The following is an 18,461-nucleotide window of genomic DNA, read 5'->3' on the forward strand; positions in this document are numbered from 1 at the left end:
TTGCAGCTAATTAAATACGGTCAGCCCTAAAACTAGAACATTTCTTACTTTCTTTCCATGTAATAGGGCTGCTTCTCTAGTGAAATATTGAGATTTATGGTGGTTTATGCCACTAATTGTGAATGGATATGTCATATCTCCTTTGTCTTTCAGTTGTGTTGTCGATAAGTTTATTGGTAGTCGTTATATCCGCACTCCAGATTGTGAATTAGGTAGCTCTATAGAAACTTATTAATTCTTATAGATTAATAAGGGATGTCTTCATCTGGTTTTGCTTTGTATTCCTGTGAGGGTTGTTCAAGGAATTTATTGTTGGTCTATAATGATACTACTGTACAGTTATTATCTTATCGTTATGCGCTAGGGGCAAAAGTGGGATTTGAATTACTGTTGAGATGACAGTTCCTCTTATGTAGAAATATGTTCACTTAGTGAATGACCGCTTAAAAAATTTGTCATAAAAGAAAATTTTTTTTTTTTAGTTTAGGTGAATTGCCAGAGAAGACTAAGATAGTTTATTACAGTGAGGGTATGATTGCTAATTCCATTCCAACTATTACCAAGCTTAGGGGTTAGATAGTAATGAGCTTCATAGGCTTTTCCTGATTTTGATTTGTTTGTACAATCTAGAGAGCTAGCAAACTTTCAGGCAAAGGCATTGATCCTAGCCTAACTTGCTCAATTTTGAATCCTAGGCTAACTCCTCAATTTGTGCCTAACAGTTCTGTTGTACCAGTCAGTAGGGGTTTTGTTAGTACACAACACTATAGAGTCGTTATAGAGTCTTGCTCTTTCAATCACTTCAAATCCTTCTACTGTGAAGCAATATAAACATCAGTTGAATATAGAAATAATCCATTTAATTAAAATTTCTTTTTTTCGATACAAAAGATCATGAATTAAAGAAAACAGTAAATCATTAAGTAAAAATTATAGATATTAGCCATGGAGAATTATGGTTAAAATGTCATATTTATAGTGTATGAAGGTTGCAAATTATTTTTATAGTAATTTTATATAATTGCGCGAACAGTAGTGATATTCCATATTTTACTTCAGTATATTTTGGGAAATACTTTATATTTTCAGATGTCTTTAAGCACACAACAGCAACTCGCTTGTAATTCCACAAATTTCTGGTGTTTTATTCCTTTCACCTCTTGATATTGCTCACTGGCTTGAATTCCACCATATTAGGAAAGGGCGTCTTCATTAATTTCATACCACATGGATTCTTTGCTTATATTAATTAGTGGTTTCATAAAGTGTTAGGAAATAAAGTAATTTTGGCTGTTATAGACATATATACAGTACATATATAATTTTGGCTGTTTTAGACATGTACAGTATACTGTATACTATTTTTTCATCAACATTAGGCCCTATTCTTTAAGAAATGACAGTACACAAACCCCCTAATAGTGAATATATGATTATTTTCTTGGCTGTACCATTATCATATACAGTATGTCTTATTTTCCTCTGTCCTTTGTCTTGTGTTCTCTCTGCCTGAACTCTCCACAATGTTGAGTTTCATCTACTCTACTTGTCTTACAGTTTTCCATCCTGTTCTTTCTATATTTATGACTGTGTGTTTCTGACACTTATTCAGATAAATTAAGGAAATTTTGCCTGAATATTCTTTGTTTTTCATTTGGTAAAGTAACTGAAATTTGTATTATAATGAATTTTATATACTATTATCAACAAAAGCCTTATTTTCTGTTCCAGTTCATTAATTACCAAAAGATTTAATTATTGGGTGGGGTGTGATCGTGAAGCTCTGCTGTGATTTTTTTTTTTTTTTTTTTTTTCAAAATTTGTCCACCACCCTTAAATTTGGATCATAGCAATACTGTAAAATTTTATCAAGAAATATCTTACATAAAATCTAACTAAAATATTTTATTCTTTTTATTTGTAGAAAGGGTGCAATTTTCTTTAATACAAAAAATTATAGTATCATTTGTCTTTCTTGTAATGTTATACAGTACAGTAATATCTTTACCACAACAACCACATCCTTATAAGAGTGGTTTTGTGTAGTAAGTTACCTGACTCCCATATTATACTGAAGTAAGAAAATGGATTGATCCATGATAGGTAATGTTAGGACAAAGAAAAATATCTTATTTACATATTACTCAAAGTAGCCTTATTAAAATCAGAGAACTGTACATTAACAAACAAAAAAAATTCAGTTGTGCTGCATATGGAAGCCATTTTTTTAGATGATTTGTACTGCAATTTGGTTATTTCATGAATTGTAATTTTTAATATGAAATATAAAAAGAATGAAAAATATAAAAAGGATTTATTTAATTTTATATATATTTTGATTAGTTCTTCTTTTCGGTATTCTGTTCCTAAGTATATTTATGAATTAGTTCTTATAATAAAATCTATTAAATCTTTGCTGCAGGGTGATTACAGTTTCTCAGGCCTTGGTGAAAAAACGCAGAGCACAGAGTTCAGTAGCGCACGGTCAGATGGTAAGTATCATTTGATTAAAATTTAAAACTACAGTAGCAGTATGCATATTAAAATAAAAGTAATTTACATAGTTAATATCAAAATGTTTAAGAGGTGGCTATTTTTTCTAGCCAGGTTTTAGGCCAATATGATTCATGAGAATTATTGTATTAGCCATACTGATTTCAGTATATGGTATTAATTGTACTAGTGTTCAATTTCACAAGGTATATGGATATTGCCTATCAGTGTAACAATTACTTGGCGGATTGTTGGATTGTAGCCGAGGCTTAATCAAGTTACTAGATCTAGTTTAGAAATCATACATTTACTTTAGAAATATTTGGATGAAGGAGAATGTTTCTAACTGTAGTATTTATTGAATTGCATTTCTTGTAAGCTATGCTTTGTTTCCAGAGCTAATTAGTTTTTATATACAGTACTACATACAGTGCTTGGATAGGCATTTTTGTTACAAGGTTTCATCTTTTGCATTGCAAGACTAACCATTCTTTGCTTTATTTTGCCTTGTAGTTGCTTACAATATCACAATTGTTTGACATAAAAAACCTCATCAATAGTTTTACCACTTTTAGTAAAATATATATTTTGATAATATTGAAATACATTTTCCTTGTTTTTGTAAATTAAACCAAGCATATTTTTTCTTTTTATTCTATAACTTGGTGTAGGTAATTTTTTTTTATTACCGTGAAGTTTAAGATGACAAATATTATGTTATAAAAAGCTAGTGAAGATCAGTCAGTAGAGCTGTGCTGAATTTGTTTTTTTCAGTGTAAATTGGACAGAAAAATACTTTAGCTACAGCAAAATATAAGATTCTTGGTGAGCTCTCGACACATTGTGATCCTTTGCACCACAAGGCTCGTATTAAAAACTATGGCCATAAATTTTGCCTCATGCTTATTACATTTATTCCCTGAAGCTTCTCATTTGCAGCCTAGGAGGCATATGTGAGAAAAATGCATTCGCGATTTTGGAGTTAAGAAGTTTTTAAAATATATAGATGATATTTCTATGCTACAATTTGCATTTTTTGAGTGTTTTGCTTTTATACATTCGGAGCCCTTTAATATTAAGCTTACAGATTTTACAATCACACAATCAGTTAGTTGCACACACTGGTCTCATTTCTTTTCTTTTGAACATTCTTATGGTTGCAAATTAAGGTTAAAGATATTTAGACTTTCTTTAAGCCCACACAGTAGTAAGAATGTCAGATTTTATTTTACCATGTAAATATTACCAACCATGATGCAATTAGTGAATAATACTAGCTTCATCTTGGTGAACAACACCTGATTGCTCTTTTCCTTTAGCTATACGTGAACAGTTTGGGTGCTTGAAAAACGAAACATTAAAATTTTCATGTTCACATATGACTCACACAAAAAATCATTACAGTACTAGATTTTGTAATTGTAGTCCAAAAAATTGAAAGGGTAAAAATTAGATATTTAGTCAGCAATTAATTATACATCAACTAAGAAAATCATGGTTTGTAGTGATTACATTGTAAATGGTAAAAACTGCATGATCAACATTTTTTCAGGAATATCATGTTTCAATAAACCGGTGTTGGAAAAGAAAATCACGTCATTGAAATAATACTTTAAGGTCAAAATTTTCAAATGCTATGACTCATTGGTCATTGAATTAAGATTTGAAACTTTCTCATTTTTTTTTTTTTGACATGTAAAATGGTTGGTAGAAAAAATTTCTTATTGGCATTTTTGAGGTTGTCATATGGTATTTATCATACTATAGAGTACAGTATTAAGGAATTACACTAATTAATCATGGTTAGTAAATTTTTGAAGTCTGGTAAATCCTTATTATGTATGTAGATGAAAAAATCAGTATTTTTGAGGCTCACAAAATGATAGGGGATGGCTACATTAAAGGTCACATTTGAAAAAGCTAGCCACTTACCACCTGAGGTACTTGCAATTAAATATCAAGGGGAAATGTGATTGTATTGAAAGTGTATTTCATGCACAGTACTCTAGTTATTAAGTTAAATTCATATTTTGGCTATGTTGATAAATTTTAAATAGCTGTAGCATGGTAGGCAGATTTGGACGCTGCCTACAACATATACAACACATATTTTTTTCTTGGTACAGTAGCAGTACTGCATTTCAATTTTTTACAACCAACACAAATAGTAGACCTCGGTTAAAATAGCATCATTTTATGCTAGAAATTTAAATTAGAAGCAAAAAGTACTGTTTACATTTTATGATGAGAGTATGTTTGTGGCATTATTTTTCTGTAGCTGTTATAGTAGCAGACAGGCCAGATTTACCTTGCCAAAGTACCAAGCAAGTATACATCAGATCCATGATAAATGTTAGTTGAAATTGAATATTTTTAACTTGTTATATACTGTTTAATGAGAATATATTACATGCGGGGACAAAGATCTTTGTGATTGGCAACTTTGAAAAAACATCCTGAACTACTGTAATTAAATACATTGCATTGGATTATACTTTTTTTTCTAAACATATACAAAATGAGGGGCCAGTGACAGGTAAATTGTTGTAATGTTAGTGATGAACAAGTGGTTAGCAGGATCTTATATCAAGGTTCTGAAGTGTATTTGATTGTGGTTTTGGTCTCTCAGTTTCAGCAGGTTCGCTCACAGATGCCGATAGGAGCGCCTTGGTATGTATTAATTGCTTGCTCTCAGGGCCCCAACCATTGTAGATATGTGCATAGGCTTAGTTTGTGGGAATATCAGGAGTTTGGACTTGAATTTTATGGAATAAGTATTTACAATTTATACATACATACATACATAAATACATACAATATATATATATATATATATATATATATATATATACTGTATATATATATATATATATATATATATATATATATATATATATATATATATATATATATATACTGTATATATATATATATATATATATATATACTGTATATATATATATATATATATATATATATATATATATATATATATATATATATATATATACTGTATATATATATATATATATATATACTGTATATATATATATATATATATATATATATATATATATATATATATATATATATATATATATATATATATATACATACATACATACATACATACATACATACATACCATATAGTAACTTTATAAATAAATGGTGCTTTAATTTCAATTACTTTTTTTTGTTAATGTAACTTGTAAATCAAAAGTTGTTTTAGTCTACATACTAATGAATTACTATTTCCTCTTTCAATACCAAAATTAGTAGTTAATATTTATAGGAATCCTATATACATTTCCTAAATATTGAATAATAATCAAATGTAGGATACAGACTAAAGTAAGCATTTTGCTGTCATAGTGTAAGAGGAAATTTATGACATTGTGATCTCGAGAAATTGGCTTTTTAAAACATATTAAGTATGAGTTTGTACATGAACAGTGTAACAAAATATTCAAGTCCAAAAACCATTGTATTGCAAGTTGTACCTAACACTTAGATGGAAACTATTCTAAGGGGTATATTGTCCTTGGTTAAAGCATGTCTGAATACTGTAATCCATTGTGTGGTATCTTGTTTGTAGCATGTCATGTATTCATAGTGAAGCATATGACTAATGTACAAGATTTAGTCTGTTAACAAAATATTTCTCCTAATTGAGCAAATCAGTCTCAAATCTATGATCTTAGAATGTTTTATTCAGTATGTAGTTATCTCTCTAGTCTCATAACAATTGTTTTACTTCTGTACAGTATAAATTCATATTTTGGAAAATATTTACATTTATTTGGTCATTGCATCAGTGCTTTTTTTATTTGTAAGTAATTTAGTTGTAATCATGCAATATCAAGGCATGTGCCATTAATTATTTACTTTTTACTCAGTATTTTGTACATTTATGGAAGTACTATGTATTTTGAACTTTTTAAAGGATTTCCTGTTCATACGGACAATATTTCATCATAGAGTGATGCATATTGTATGAAGATATATGCAAAATTTTGAATGAGTTATCAACTCCGGCATTATATCGTTAGTGATTGATTACTTGCATGATTGAAAAATTAGGTTCAGTTGCCTCGGAAGATGATGATTTCTATGATTTTAGTCAATTTTGCTTCTAAAAGGGGTTGTTATTTTTTTTCATTCCAATGAACCATTTGAAGTGAGAACTCAATTTGAAATATACAATCGCCCAAAACTAAGTTTTAATGTTAAGAAGAATTGCAACACGAAAGCTATTTTATAGCATTGGCATCATACTTTCTTTGCAAAGCCGATATTGAATATTTTATTGCATGTGTATATTGACTAATTTTAGTTGAAAAACTTTTCACTGTATTTTTACAGTTAGTAGTAGTAAAAAATAACTTTTAACAATTCTTGGGTACAATGACGACTTGTCGGTGGTTGACTGGAGATGATAATGTATTCAAATCATTCACTCTCACAAAAGTTTCTTTTAAAGTTTCCATTGAAAATTTTTAGGGTTTATAAAGGACACAAAAAGAATACATTCTGAGTACTGATGCAATGAATCATAATACTGTTAGTTACAAAAAATTATCAATCTATTCAATAACATTCACTCAGTTTGCACAAAACAATCAGTTATATATTATGGCATAGTAATATTATCAAGTCACTGCATCCTGCATTTATAGTTATTACATCGGAGATGTTAGTTTCTTACAGTAAAACTCCTTTTTCAGATCGATCCTTTTAGCAGCAAGCATAATAGCTTATTTACAATTGGTTCAAAATCAAATTTTTCAGTGAGTAATATCAGGATTAAAAGAGCACATTGATTATTAAAATACACCTCTTAAGTAAAAGCACAGTATCTTGTACACTTTATCACTGCTTCACACCATGATGCTTTTTGTAGATTTAAGTACAGTATAAAAATCTAAGACCTGGTCCTTTGGTATAGAAGACTATTAGGATATCCAAGCAAATTCTTAACCTCCAACTTCTGCATCTCATTTTGACATATTAACTTGTCTTTTATGCTGATTACAGGACTTACAGCTATGTTGATATTTATTGATTCTCCTTATATACTGATTTATATCAAATTGTATTATATTTGGAACCTTTTTATCCACATTCTCATCATACTATACATTTTTATACACATTTTCATCATGCTCCAACTGATATACACACTATAAAAATTATAAGCAGCATACTGAATCCACTTATTCATCAGATAGAGGTAACCACAGAAAGTTTTGAAATCCTGTAAGGCTAATTTTAGTGTATTAATTCATTATGTGCAATTCATTACCAGATATTTGAACTTATACTCGCAACCTTTTTACACTCCAGCTAGACATTTCAAGATTTTAATATTTTTTTTTTACTTTTACAAATTCTAGAATTTGTCAGTTTATTAAAAAAGAATAGTAAAACATAAATATGTTGAAACAAGGTTCATCCTTTCCAATTATTTAATTATAATCTGTTAGATTTAGAATGTATTGCTCCATTTATCCAAGAGTGGGAATAATGGAGTATGTCATTCATTAAATCATTTCACAGGAAACTGATATATTTCATAATAAGAGGCTTTTGACATGTTTTGCAATTCCAACTTTAAGCAGGCATTTTAGATTAGTCATGTTTAATATCATCTTATATATTTTTTTTTCATAGAAATTCATTAATCATGTACAGTATGCTTGATATCATGGTCATGATGTTCCCAGGAGCAACCATTTGTCTGTCAGTCAAATGAAGAACATTTAGTCGTATTCTCACCACATGCACACCCCTTTGACCTATATGTATGCAATAACTAATATGATCCACTGGGCTAGGAGGATTAAAGCCAACATCCTGTTGCACTCAGAGCTGTGGACAGGTGGCCATAGGACATCAGTGGAATCAATCTGTATATCTTCTAGCATCAGTCCCATAGTTATTAAACTATCTAGGAATTATAAATCTTGAATCTTCAAAAGCCAAGGTTGCACTCTTGAAAAGTTTCTTCAGTTCATTAACACGATTAAGAGTAGAAGGGTTCATCCTTCTTAATAGAGCACTTAACGATTGGATCTATGAATGTGAACCATGTATACAAATAATGACATCCTGACATCTGGGTGTCATGTCTTTCCGAGAAGAGAATTGTTAGATTAAGAGTACTATTCTCTTTTCTTGTCGAGTATTGGAAGGATGCCATTGTTTGGGCATACCCCGCTTAAATATGAAACAGAGTCTGCAGAAAATAGAGCAAAGTTGCTAGATGGGTATAAAAGGATAATTATTCCTTCAATCGTAGTCCAGCAGTTGCTGGTTTTGATTCTATTCTACAGTAGGAAGAACTGGCTCTAACAGGTTTCTTTGCTGTATGTCTATTGCAAGATTTAGTGTGATTGTGTTCTGATCATATAGTATTGCTACCTTGCTTACCAAGAAGGCTAACACTTCCTTGATTATTACCTTCAGAAAGTTATATTGCTGAAAGATGGACAAATTTCTTATTTAAATAAATCCCCTTAGCCTTGGTAGATAACAACAGACTAGTCGGGTAACGTTTGAGCAAATTAAATACATTCAAAACTTTAACATTGTAGTTATTTCAAGAAAAGATACAAAATGAGAATTGGGCAAAAGGATGTAATGAACACGTTTTCTTTAGTTGATGACAATGAATGCCAAGGCTCAAAGAAACAACTTGGCTTTTGTTAAGTTATGTGGCTACTGTTCCATGGTAAAAAATTAATGACGAGTGACTTTGGACTGATCATAATTTTGCTATGGAGTAAAGATTCAATTTCCTAGTAGACAGCACTCACCAATGTTGCAGAAAAAACTACTGTCATAGAAGTCATTGGAAAGGAAGCAGTTATACATTAGGAGACATATGAGGGACCTAATTTGCCCATGAAGCATCATGTTCAGTCCTAAGTCTATGAAATATCCAAATGAAACTAGTTACAGTTACAATGGCAAAGAACGACAAACAGTCAAGTCTGGCTGCAGGATTGGAATGAGTCAAACATGCTGGAAGAACAGCACATATGCCAAATCACCAATTCATATAGAAAGCATTGGTCCTACTAAATTAGAGAAGTTGACATAACAATCCAAAATCCTGTTATCACTGATGCTGGTCTTCAGCTCATAGCAAATCCAGAAGAAAAATTAGCATGGCTGAAATCAGGTTGAACCCTGTGCTAAGTGAGGTAATTTCTATGCAATGCAAGTTAGCTTGAATCATGGCTACCCCAGAGTGACAGACACAAAAATAAGCTGGAATGAAGCAGCATTGCTAAAAATCTACAATCTCACTTACTGAATGAAACATTATTATTAGATTGACATTGGGAAGCTTGGGGTAGGTTTAGCAACAGGGCGTGAATTACCAGAATTATTTTTATCAAGGGAGGATTCACTGGACTCATAAAAAAATTTAACACAAGAAGCAAATGATGTCAAGACCTTGTGAAGCTCATCACTATTAAAAGGTGGCTGAACTCCAGTATTGTCCAAAATTGGAGGCATGCCATTATCATCTTCAGCCCACCTATGATACACTATCCTAGTCTTCTCTGGCTTTTCCCCTAAATTAACTTGTGCTTAGAACTGTTAACTTGATCAGCAACCATTGAAACATACTTTTTCATGAGAGGTTCTAAGAGTGACACACACTCTTCACAATGATTAATCAAATTACAGTATTGCCCCTAGTATGATACAACAAGAGAATGTGGATCATGATCTCCCAGACATAATTCCCATGTACATTCTAGGCAATAACTGCTAACTAAATCAAAGAATATGATCATCAGGGGAGTTCCATAGAAATAAATATTTTTAATTACTGACTGTAACCTACTATAGTGATGGCTAACAACTTGTGACATTGGTCGTTCATATACTTTAATAAATGTAAAATTAATTTTTTTTCAAATACAGTATAAGCAAGTACTTAACTTTAAAAAGGAGGTTGTCAAATGACATGATTATATTCCTAGAGTTTTCTTTTAGATTGCCTGGGCCTTCTGGCTAGACACAGGCTCTTGGCAAATTTGCAAGCCCTTATTGTAGGGTTTCCATGCCATATTTTTGGTGAACTTCAACTTATTTTGACTTTAATTTTGGCAAATGATTTGACAACTACAGAACCAAAAAAATTAAGGTTATTAGTTAGTACTTTAGGATTTAGAGAGCATGTTTGTAGTGAGACTACCTCTGAAAACTGCTGATTATGGGAATGTCATGAATGAAATATTATGTATATACATGATGAATGGAATTGTGAAGAAAAAATACAATGGAAAATATTTTTTTTAAAAGAGGAAAATTAATTTTCCTTCATCATTTACTTATGGAAGGGTGGCTTTTATTAGGAGAGTACCAATTCTGCATCAGTTAAACAGTATAGTACAGAATATAGTGTATTGTAATTTGGGTCAACATTACAGGATTTGATGACAGACAAGTAGTTATGTAAAATAGAAAAATATACACACAAATGGAAAATTTATTTAAACCAGATATTATAACCCATAGCCACAGATGAGCAAAATGGATATGAAACAAATCTAAAAGTCAGAAACCCCTCAAAAAGAATTTTTATAGTATAATACAATGATGTTATGCCTTATTTCTATAATCACATGATGCCTTGCGTTGAAATTGAATTATAAATCCAGAAAACTTGACAACACATTCCAAATCCTACATCCATAATATATATATATATATATATATATATATATATATATATATATATATATATTTGTATAATTGTATATAGTATACATATGTACATACAAACAATAATGTATATAAGATCAGTATTAATCAAATTATTTTTCTAATACCCCCCTCAATGTAATTTGCAATTTACATGTATTTGCAAAAATCTTTAGTGTCATTAACAAGGTGTCATATTGGCTGGTCTTTTCTGTGGTAATCTTAAAGATTGTACATAAAAGTTTGTTTTTCTTCATTATTAGGGAACAATGTTTTGAGTATTTCTATAAATATTAAAACCTTCATTTATTTTCATGTTTCAAGCCCCCTTTATGCAAAAAGGGACCCTTATCCCAAATATTCCAGCCAACGTAGAGAATAAATTATAACTGATTTTCACACAGTTTATTTGTACTCAAGAAAAACAAGTCTACAGAATTTATAAAGTTCATTTATCTCATGGTAAATTCTTAATTGTTAGTGGAATAAACTAGAGGAAAGTTGGATAAGACAGTATGGTTCATTTACTGAAACAATCATCGAATAATGTAAAACTATTCCCTTCTATTCTAAATGTTTCTTATTATGATTCAATTTCTCTTGCTTGTTCAGAATCCTTGGTAAAAAGGGTAATTTTCTCTAATTTGAATTATTTTATTCTTGTGAAGGGGATCTTCTCAAGCAAAATAATTGGTATTCATGAGTAACTTTCGGAGGATATTTATCATGGCATCATTCCTGGCTGCTTTAAAGGTTGAGGGGCTGACAATTCATACTTGTTCTTTCATTTTGGTGATGATTTTTACTAGTGTAGTGTATTTGTTTCAGTAAATTAAATTATTCTTTTACTGTGTACTTTACATTTTAAATGATTTTAGTTGGTATAATGCTTGTTGATTCATAAATCATACAGTACAAAGATATATATATATATATATATATATATATATATATATATATATATATATATATATATATATATATATATATATATATATATATATATATGTACAGTATATATGTATGTATATATATGTGTATGTATGTATATATATGTGTATGTATGTATGTATATATATGTATATATGTGTATATGTATGTATGTATATATATGTATATATATGTATAAGTATATGTGTGTATATATACATACATACATACATATATATATATATATATATATATATATATATATATATATATATATATACATACACTATACAAACATACATACATACATATATATAGTATATATATAATATATGTGTGTGTGTCGGGAGAATTTAGGTTTGTACTTATGATTTCACAAAGTATTTATAATCTTATCTAGGCAATTGCAGGCATGGAACTTTTCCCTATTTTTTCATCCTAAACACAATTACCACTTTTATACACTGTAAATAACCCCACATTATTTTTAAAACTATTAGCATTATTATTATAATAGTTATCAAAGCTTAGAAAAATGTTATATTTGTTTAAGTGATATTTTATAAAACATTCTTATTGTTTGAAGGCAAAGAAATTAACTTTAATAACATTTCTTAACATAATGCAGAATCAGTTGCATATGGAAGACATTTGTTCACATACATATACAAACCTTTCGTCTTTTAGAATAGGGAATGTCTTCAGTGGAGATGGAATGGCCTTTTTGATTGTTGATAGGGTAATTAAGGCAGATGGTGATCAAGGGTGAGTAGTCCCACCCACACACTTGTCAATGAGACTTGTTTTCAGCCACAGGAAGCACAGATGTACTGGTGCATTCTATTTAAGACTTTAATCTTTTTCTCACAGTTTTAGTTTGAATTGTTGATTTTGGCTTCAATGTTAATGATAAAACTAAGTAGTGAGCTTCACCTTTTCCTGCTGTATGAACAGGGCCTCTAGGATCCTAAGTGTTCGCTGCCCGAGGCATTGCTAAGGTTCTTGTTTGTGTCAGATTGAAGGATGGACATTGCATTGGTTTATGGCTAAGCCGGTGAGAGATCCACACCCACTCTGTGCCTTAGGAACATAACTGTTTGCAAACATATCCATATGGCAAGTATAGAGCTTTGCTTCTCGTAAGGGTGGGCATAGTCTTTGAGGAGCAGGAATGCCAAGTCTTCTCCTGTGTCATTTTTGATAACGGCCATGATGATACTGAAGGGACTGTTTAGCACTTTTCTCTCCTTATTGAGTTTGCCTTTGGATATATGCCCCTAGCTTGATCTTGTGGAGTATGCTTCAGGAGTAAGGAGAATTTTGATTTACAATACAAAGTTTTTTCAGGGTTGGTTTCTGAGGTGATCACTGCATTTCAACACATGCTGAAAGCACCTCCATGCAGTCGGCTGATGACGAGTGGAGTGACCTAAGGAAGCCTTCCTTAGGACTTGCATGTAGGCTGCTTTGCCACTGGTTGTCCCCAGTACCAGTGTCAAGTGACCACGTTGGTGATCAATTATAGATTATCCTAAGACAAAATAGCAGCCAAGAAGGCTTCCAACCATGGAATTGGAAGTGCCAAAGCCAGAAGAGTGAAAATAGGTTCCAGAGCCTTAAACCTGTGCATGTTGCCATGGTGAGAGTTCCCTTTGATTGTAGTGTCAGTGCTATTCACCCCTGTTCATGTGACTCCAGGGCATGTGGTTCCCACACTCCCTGTATCAGTAACAACAGTCACTGTGTCTGTTACAAGTGCCAGTGAGAATCCCTACTGCTTCCCTCCCCACATAACAGTTACTACCAGTGCTGTGGTCCTTGTCAGGGCAACCCCTGTGGTTCTCACCTTGGTGGAGCTTCAGTGTTAATGATAGCTCAGTCAATTTTTCGCTTCCGGAACCTGAGGTAGAAGCAATTTTACTACGCCTCCTTTCTCCTTTTGACATTCTTCCAAATATAAGAAGTCAAGGAAGGCCTGCAGTAGTTACAAAAATAGGGTTCTTGACGACATACCTCCCTTATAGAGGGGGATGGAAACAGGCATAGTTCACAAAGACTGGGTTGTCAACTCTCCACTCTTTGGAGAAGTACAGAAAGCTCCATGCTATACATTGGAGACAAGTGATCTTTTTGAGTGCACCAGGCAGCAAACTAGTGGAGTAACTGCAACTGGGTTTTGAGAGAGAGGGATGCTCTGGTATCTCAATTCTATAAACTAGTTGGTCTAGAGGTAGCATTGGCTCTTTGGAACACTGGTGGGGGATCCACATAAGGGGCCAAGGATTTATGTGCAGGCTTTGATGAAATAGAGAAGATCTGCTTTGCAGGTCTCCCTGATGATTTGAATAAATAAGATTACCATGCATCTTTGGCATGATGCGGGGTCTTGCATACTGGCAACCCACAATAGAGGTAAATCCAGGAAGGGTTCAACATTGGTTAAGGACAACAGATGGATGATAATTACAAGATGACAGCCAGTACCATCAAGCAGTGACTTTACAGGAATAAGTCCAGAGTTGAAAAATCAGGGGGGGGGGGGGGGGGCAAACAACCACAGTACAAGCATCTAAACTTGTTCCTCTTCGGTCCTCGAGAAATTTTCCTTTGCTAATACAGTACTATCCACACTGGCTGAGTGCCAGAAAGGGAATTCAGGACTACCTAAAACACCTTAGTCTCTTTCAAGGAATCAGGCTCTTCCAGGCCATCTGCTGACAGATGGAATGGCATGAATTGTGCAGTTCCATCACAAAAGACTAAATGCTAAAGCCTATCTGAAGAATGCGTACTTTCAAGTAACAATTCATCAGTCTTCTCTGAGGTACCTCCTCTACTTCCTTAATGGAGTGGTATACTAGTTGAAGACCCAGTATTCGGACTGTTGCACTGGTTACCTGGTGTTCACACTGATGGCAGGTTGGGTGTTCCTAGTGGGATACAGTTTTAGATGTACAGTATCCTGATGATTGGTTGATCCTGGTATCCTCGAGGTATTTACAATAGAACCAAGAAACATTCTTGCTTTTTGTTTCCAATGTATCAGCTGAAGCTAGAGCTCACAAAGACACGGGTATTCATCCCACTTTAGACTGAATAATCTCTTGCAGTTGGACAGGTAATGAAAAAGTTTGGAAGTGCCAAATAGCCTGGGTGGGAAGGGCTATTTGCCCTCATACATCACCTGTCTTCAACTACCTCTTTAACGATTTCAACGGGTGTTCCAGCTCTGCTAGACATTTTCTATTTTAAAAGACTGAAGTTTGTATAAGTAAGAAAAATACAAATTACATTTGATATTTTTTATTCCTTCAAAAAAAATATATAAAGCTGCTCTACCATTAGGTATGCACTATGCACCCACTAATGTTATCTTCCCATGAAGTGGGAAGTAGTTATTACACTTAATTATACTGTAAAATTAGAGTATTGTATAGCAGCTCAAAAAAAGACAGAGGGTACTGCTATAAAGTAAGTTGCACTGTCATGCTTTGCAAAGTTGTTTATAAGGGTGATACTTTGAGTCCTGCCTTACTGTAAGAAAAAGTTCAGTTTAAATACATTCCTATAGAGACAGAGAGGGCTTCAGTGATGGTGAAGTAAGAATGTTAGACAACCTGACTTTGAGAAGTGCACACTAGAATAGTAATGCTTGATAGTCACTATTTTATTCATACATTCATTCACATAGTTTATGGCAGTGGAAAATACTGAGTAACTTCGATTTGTTCTTGTATGAAGCGAATCAACATGGCTGAAGGAAAGGGTAATTTTTAAAACAAATTCTATTCCTGTGTTTTTAGTAGGATATGACATTTGTGCTCTATTATATTCATTGAAATATAAACAATATTTTTTTAGTCTTCTAAGTGATTACCATTTACTAACACCAGAATAATAAACTCCCAAAAACACCACATCAGTGAACTTTGGTCACTTATTTTTGTCAGTTATGTCTTCACTTATTTTTGTCAGTTATGTCATCTATTCATTAAAAGAAAAAAATTACAGTTAGAAAAGACTGACATTGCTGTCTACTGTATATATACTGTAGATATATATATATATATATTGTACACATTCATCTGCTGTCATTAGTTGTTACAGATTGTTATTCTCATTAACTTTTTAACAGAACGCCGAGCTTTGTGCATCAACAACGTATAGTAGTGGTCTTCGTGGTTATTCATCATACTCTCCCCACCTTCGCCGCTCATTGCCCAACATGCACCATATGTCATCAGAACCTCCTAAAATTTACCCTGCACATCTTCTGCTCGTATCAAATTATCGATTACCTAACGACGTGGATCGCTGTCATTTGGAGGTTAGTAAAAGTTCCCTAACACTTGAAGAAAATCCATGTTAATTCAAATTACAAACATATATTTCTCAAAATGGGTTATATATGCCTACATGTCTGGATAAGGCTTTACCAAATGCCAAATAATTGCTAAACCAAGCAAAAAGTAACATTAAAAGATATATTATTTTACACCTGCCTGATGTTCAAATTGCTTATACTGACGGACATAGGATGTTGTAAAAGGATGAGGGTGGTTTTTTTGGTTTTTACCACCCTTATGCAATAACATCTGACTGCACAACCATGGGGATCAACTACAGGAGTGATGGAATTAATGTTTGTTTGAACTTACCCATAGGTGAAAAAAAAATCAACGAAAATGATAATATTTTATCATTACAATTCTTGAAGTTGTTAGAGAGTAACTTTTTTTGTGTATACATTAGTTCATACATATAAAAGGTTGATTGTTGATGCATATACTTCGATGTTGTAGCATAATGTATTGATCAAGGAGGGGGGGGTGATGTAAAGATTTATCTTAAGATCTCCTACTACTCAGAAAAGGAGACATCGACCTTCTCTAGATACTTGTGTGAGACCCTGTCTGTAGACCCTTGTACATTTGAAGCCAACATAGCAAGGCACCTGTTTTCGTGCACATGAGCTGTTTCTGTGGCATCCTTTCAAACAGTTGCAGGAGATGGACCTTGAAAGCTGATCTGGCCATAGCGAGGCTAAACTCATAACGGAAACGTAGTCTCCGCTTTTCAATTCCCACCCATACTTGGTCAGGGGTGGCAGGTTTGGATTTGGGTTATACTGTACTTCACTCAAGGTACAACCTTACATTGCATACCTCTTGGTGTATTATTATTATTACTTGGCAAGCTACTACTCTAGTTGGAAAAGCAAGATAATATAAGCCCAGGGTCTCCAACAGGGAAAATAGCCCAGTGAGAGAAAGGAATTGTCAGATCTCTGCTTGAACACAGACTTCATCGGTCATCTCTTTGTGATCGTCATCCTCTCCAAATTCAGCTAGGGCCTGTGGGACATTCCCGACTTGAAATGAACCAAGCCTTCTTGCTTGTGAAGTACAGAAAGCTAGTTGTATTTCTGCCACTCAGACTGTGAATCATTGGCAACGCCTTGCACTGGGGTACTCCAAGGACTTCTGCAAAACCGTGGATCAGTAGGTATTCGTTTGAAGATGTGTAGCAGCATAGTAGCCACAAAGGACAATGACATCAGTGTCATTGGCATGCACTATAACCCTGATTATTCCTTCTGTACTGTGTACAGTGTGTAATATCAGCCTCCTCCTGAGTAGATTCCAATTCTGGCACTGGTACTTGTGATTGAGCTGAGATATGGACCGACTTTGTCTCCTCATCAAATCCCCCATTGAGGTAAAGCTGAAGCGACCCAAGTACCAAGTGTGTATTGCTAGATTAGCTCCACTTCTTGCAAAGATAGCTCAGAGAGGCGGGACTTGTTTTCTGGGTTTTTCAAGAGCTTGATTGATTCTGGGGCTGTGAAGGTATCAGCTACTGTGAAAGTTTTTTTATGGTATCCCTTTTCTGTGACTTTGTGTTTTCATCTTCAGACCTCGTGATTTGTAGTGATCGCAACAGAAGTGAATGCTGGCTGTGTCAGGTGGTACATCATTCACTAATCCAACTAGATAACGGCTGGCAATGTCCTCAAACTTGGTGTCTCTTAAATGGCTGACGATGGATCATATACATAGCATCAACAAAGACAGCTTTCTGCTCCAACTTGAAGGGGAGAAAGTTTTTATGCACTCTCAACTTTTTTAGTTTCCCTCATGACTTTCACTAGAAGGGATTTCGTACCCATCTTCATTGTTGTACCTTCATTGAAGAGGGCTTTCGGTGTGTTGCTGCATTCATGCTCGCCAACGAAGTTTACAATGTCAAGTGTGTTACCACTAGCTACGACTCGAGTCATCCGCAATAGAGCTCGGACTTCGTTGACCTGTTCAT

General features: G+C 33.1%; 1 protein-coding gene across 14 annotated transcripts in view; it reads left to right on the forward strand.

The window, feature by feature from the left end:
* Positions 1 to 18,461, forward strand: part of LOC137658521 (actin-binding LIM protein 2-like) — a 499,957-nt gene that overhangs the window by 460,914 nt on the left and 20,582 nt on the right. For 12 of the 14 annotated variants that reach the window (XM_068393310.1, XM_068393309.1, XM_068393300.1 and 9 more), the window contains 3 exons: positions 2,423 to 2,492; positions 5,123 to 5,163; positions 16,282 to 16,473. In XM_068393310.1, coding sequence (XP_068249411.1) covers positions 2,423 to 2,492; positions 5,123 to 5,163; positions 16,282 to 16,473 — 303 coding nt within the window. Of the gene's footprint in view, positions 1 to 2,422; positions 2,493 to 5,122; positions 5,164 to 16,281; positions 16,474 to 18,461 lie in introns of those variants that run through there. The other 2 variants (XM_068393312.1, XM_068393313.1) reach the window with 1 other exon arrangement.

This window comes from Palaemon carinicauda, chromosome 19, assembly GCF_036898095.1.
Source record: "Palaemon carinicauda isolate YSFRI2023 chromosome 19, ASM3689809v2, whole genome shotgun sequence".
Taxonomy (NCBI): domain Eukaryota; kingdom Metazoa; phylum Arthropoda; class Malacostraca; order Decapoda; family Palaemonidae; genus Palaemon; species Palaemon carinicauda.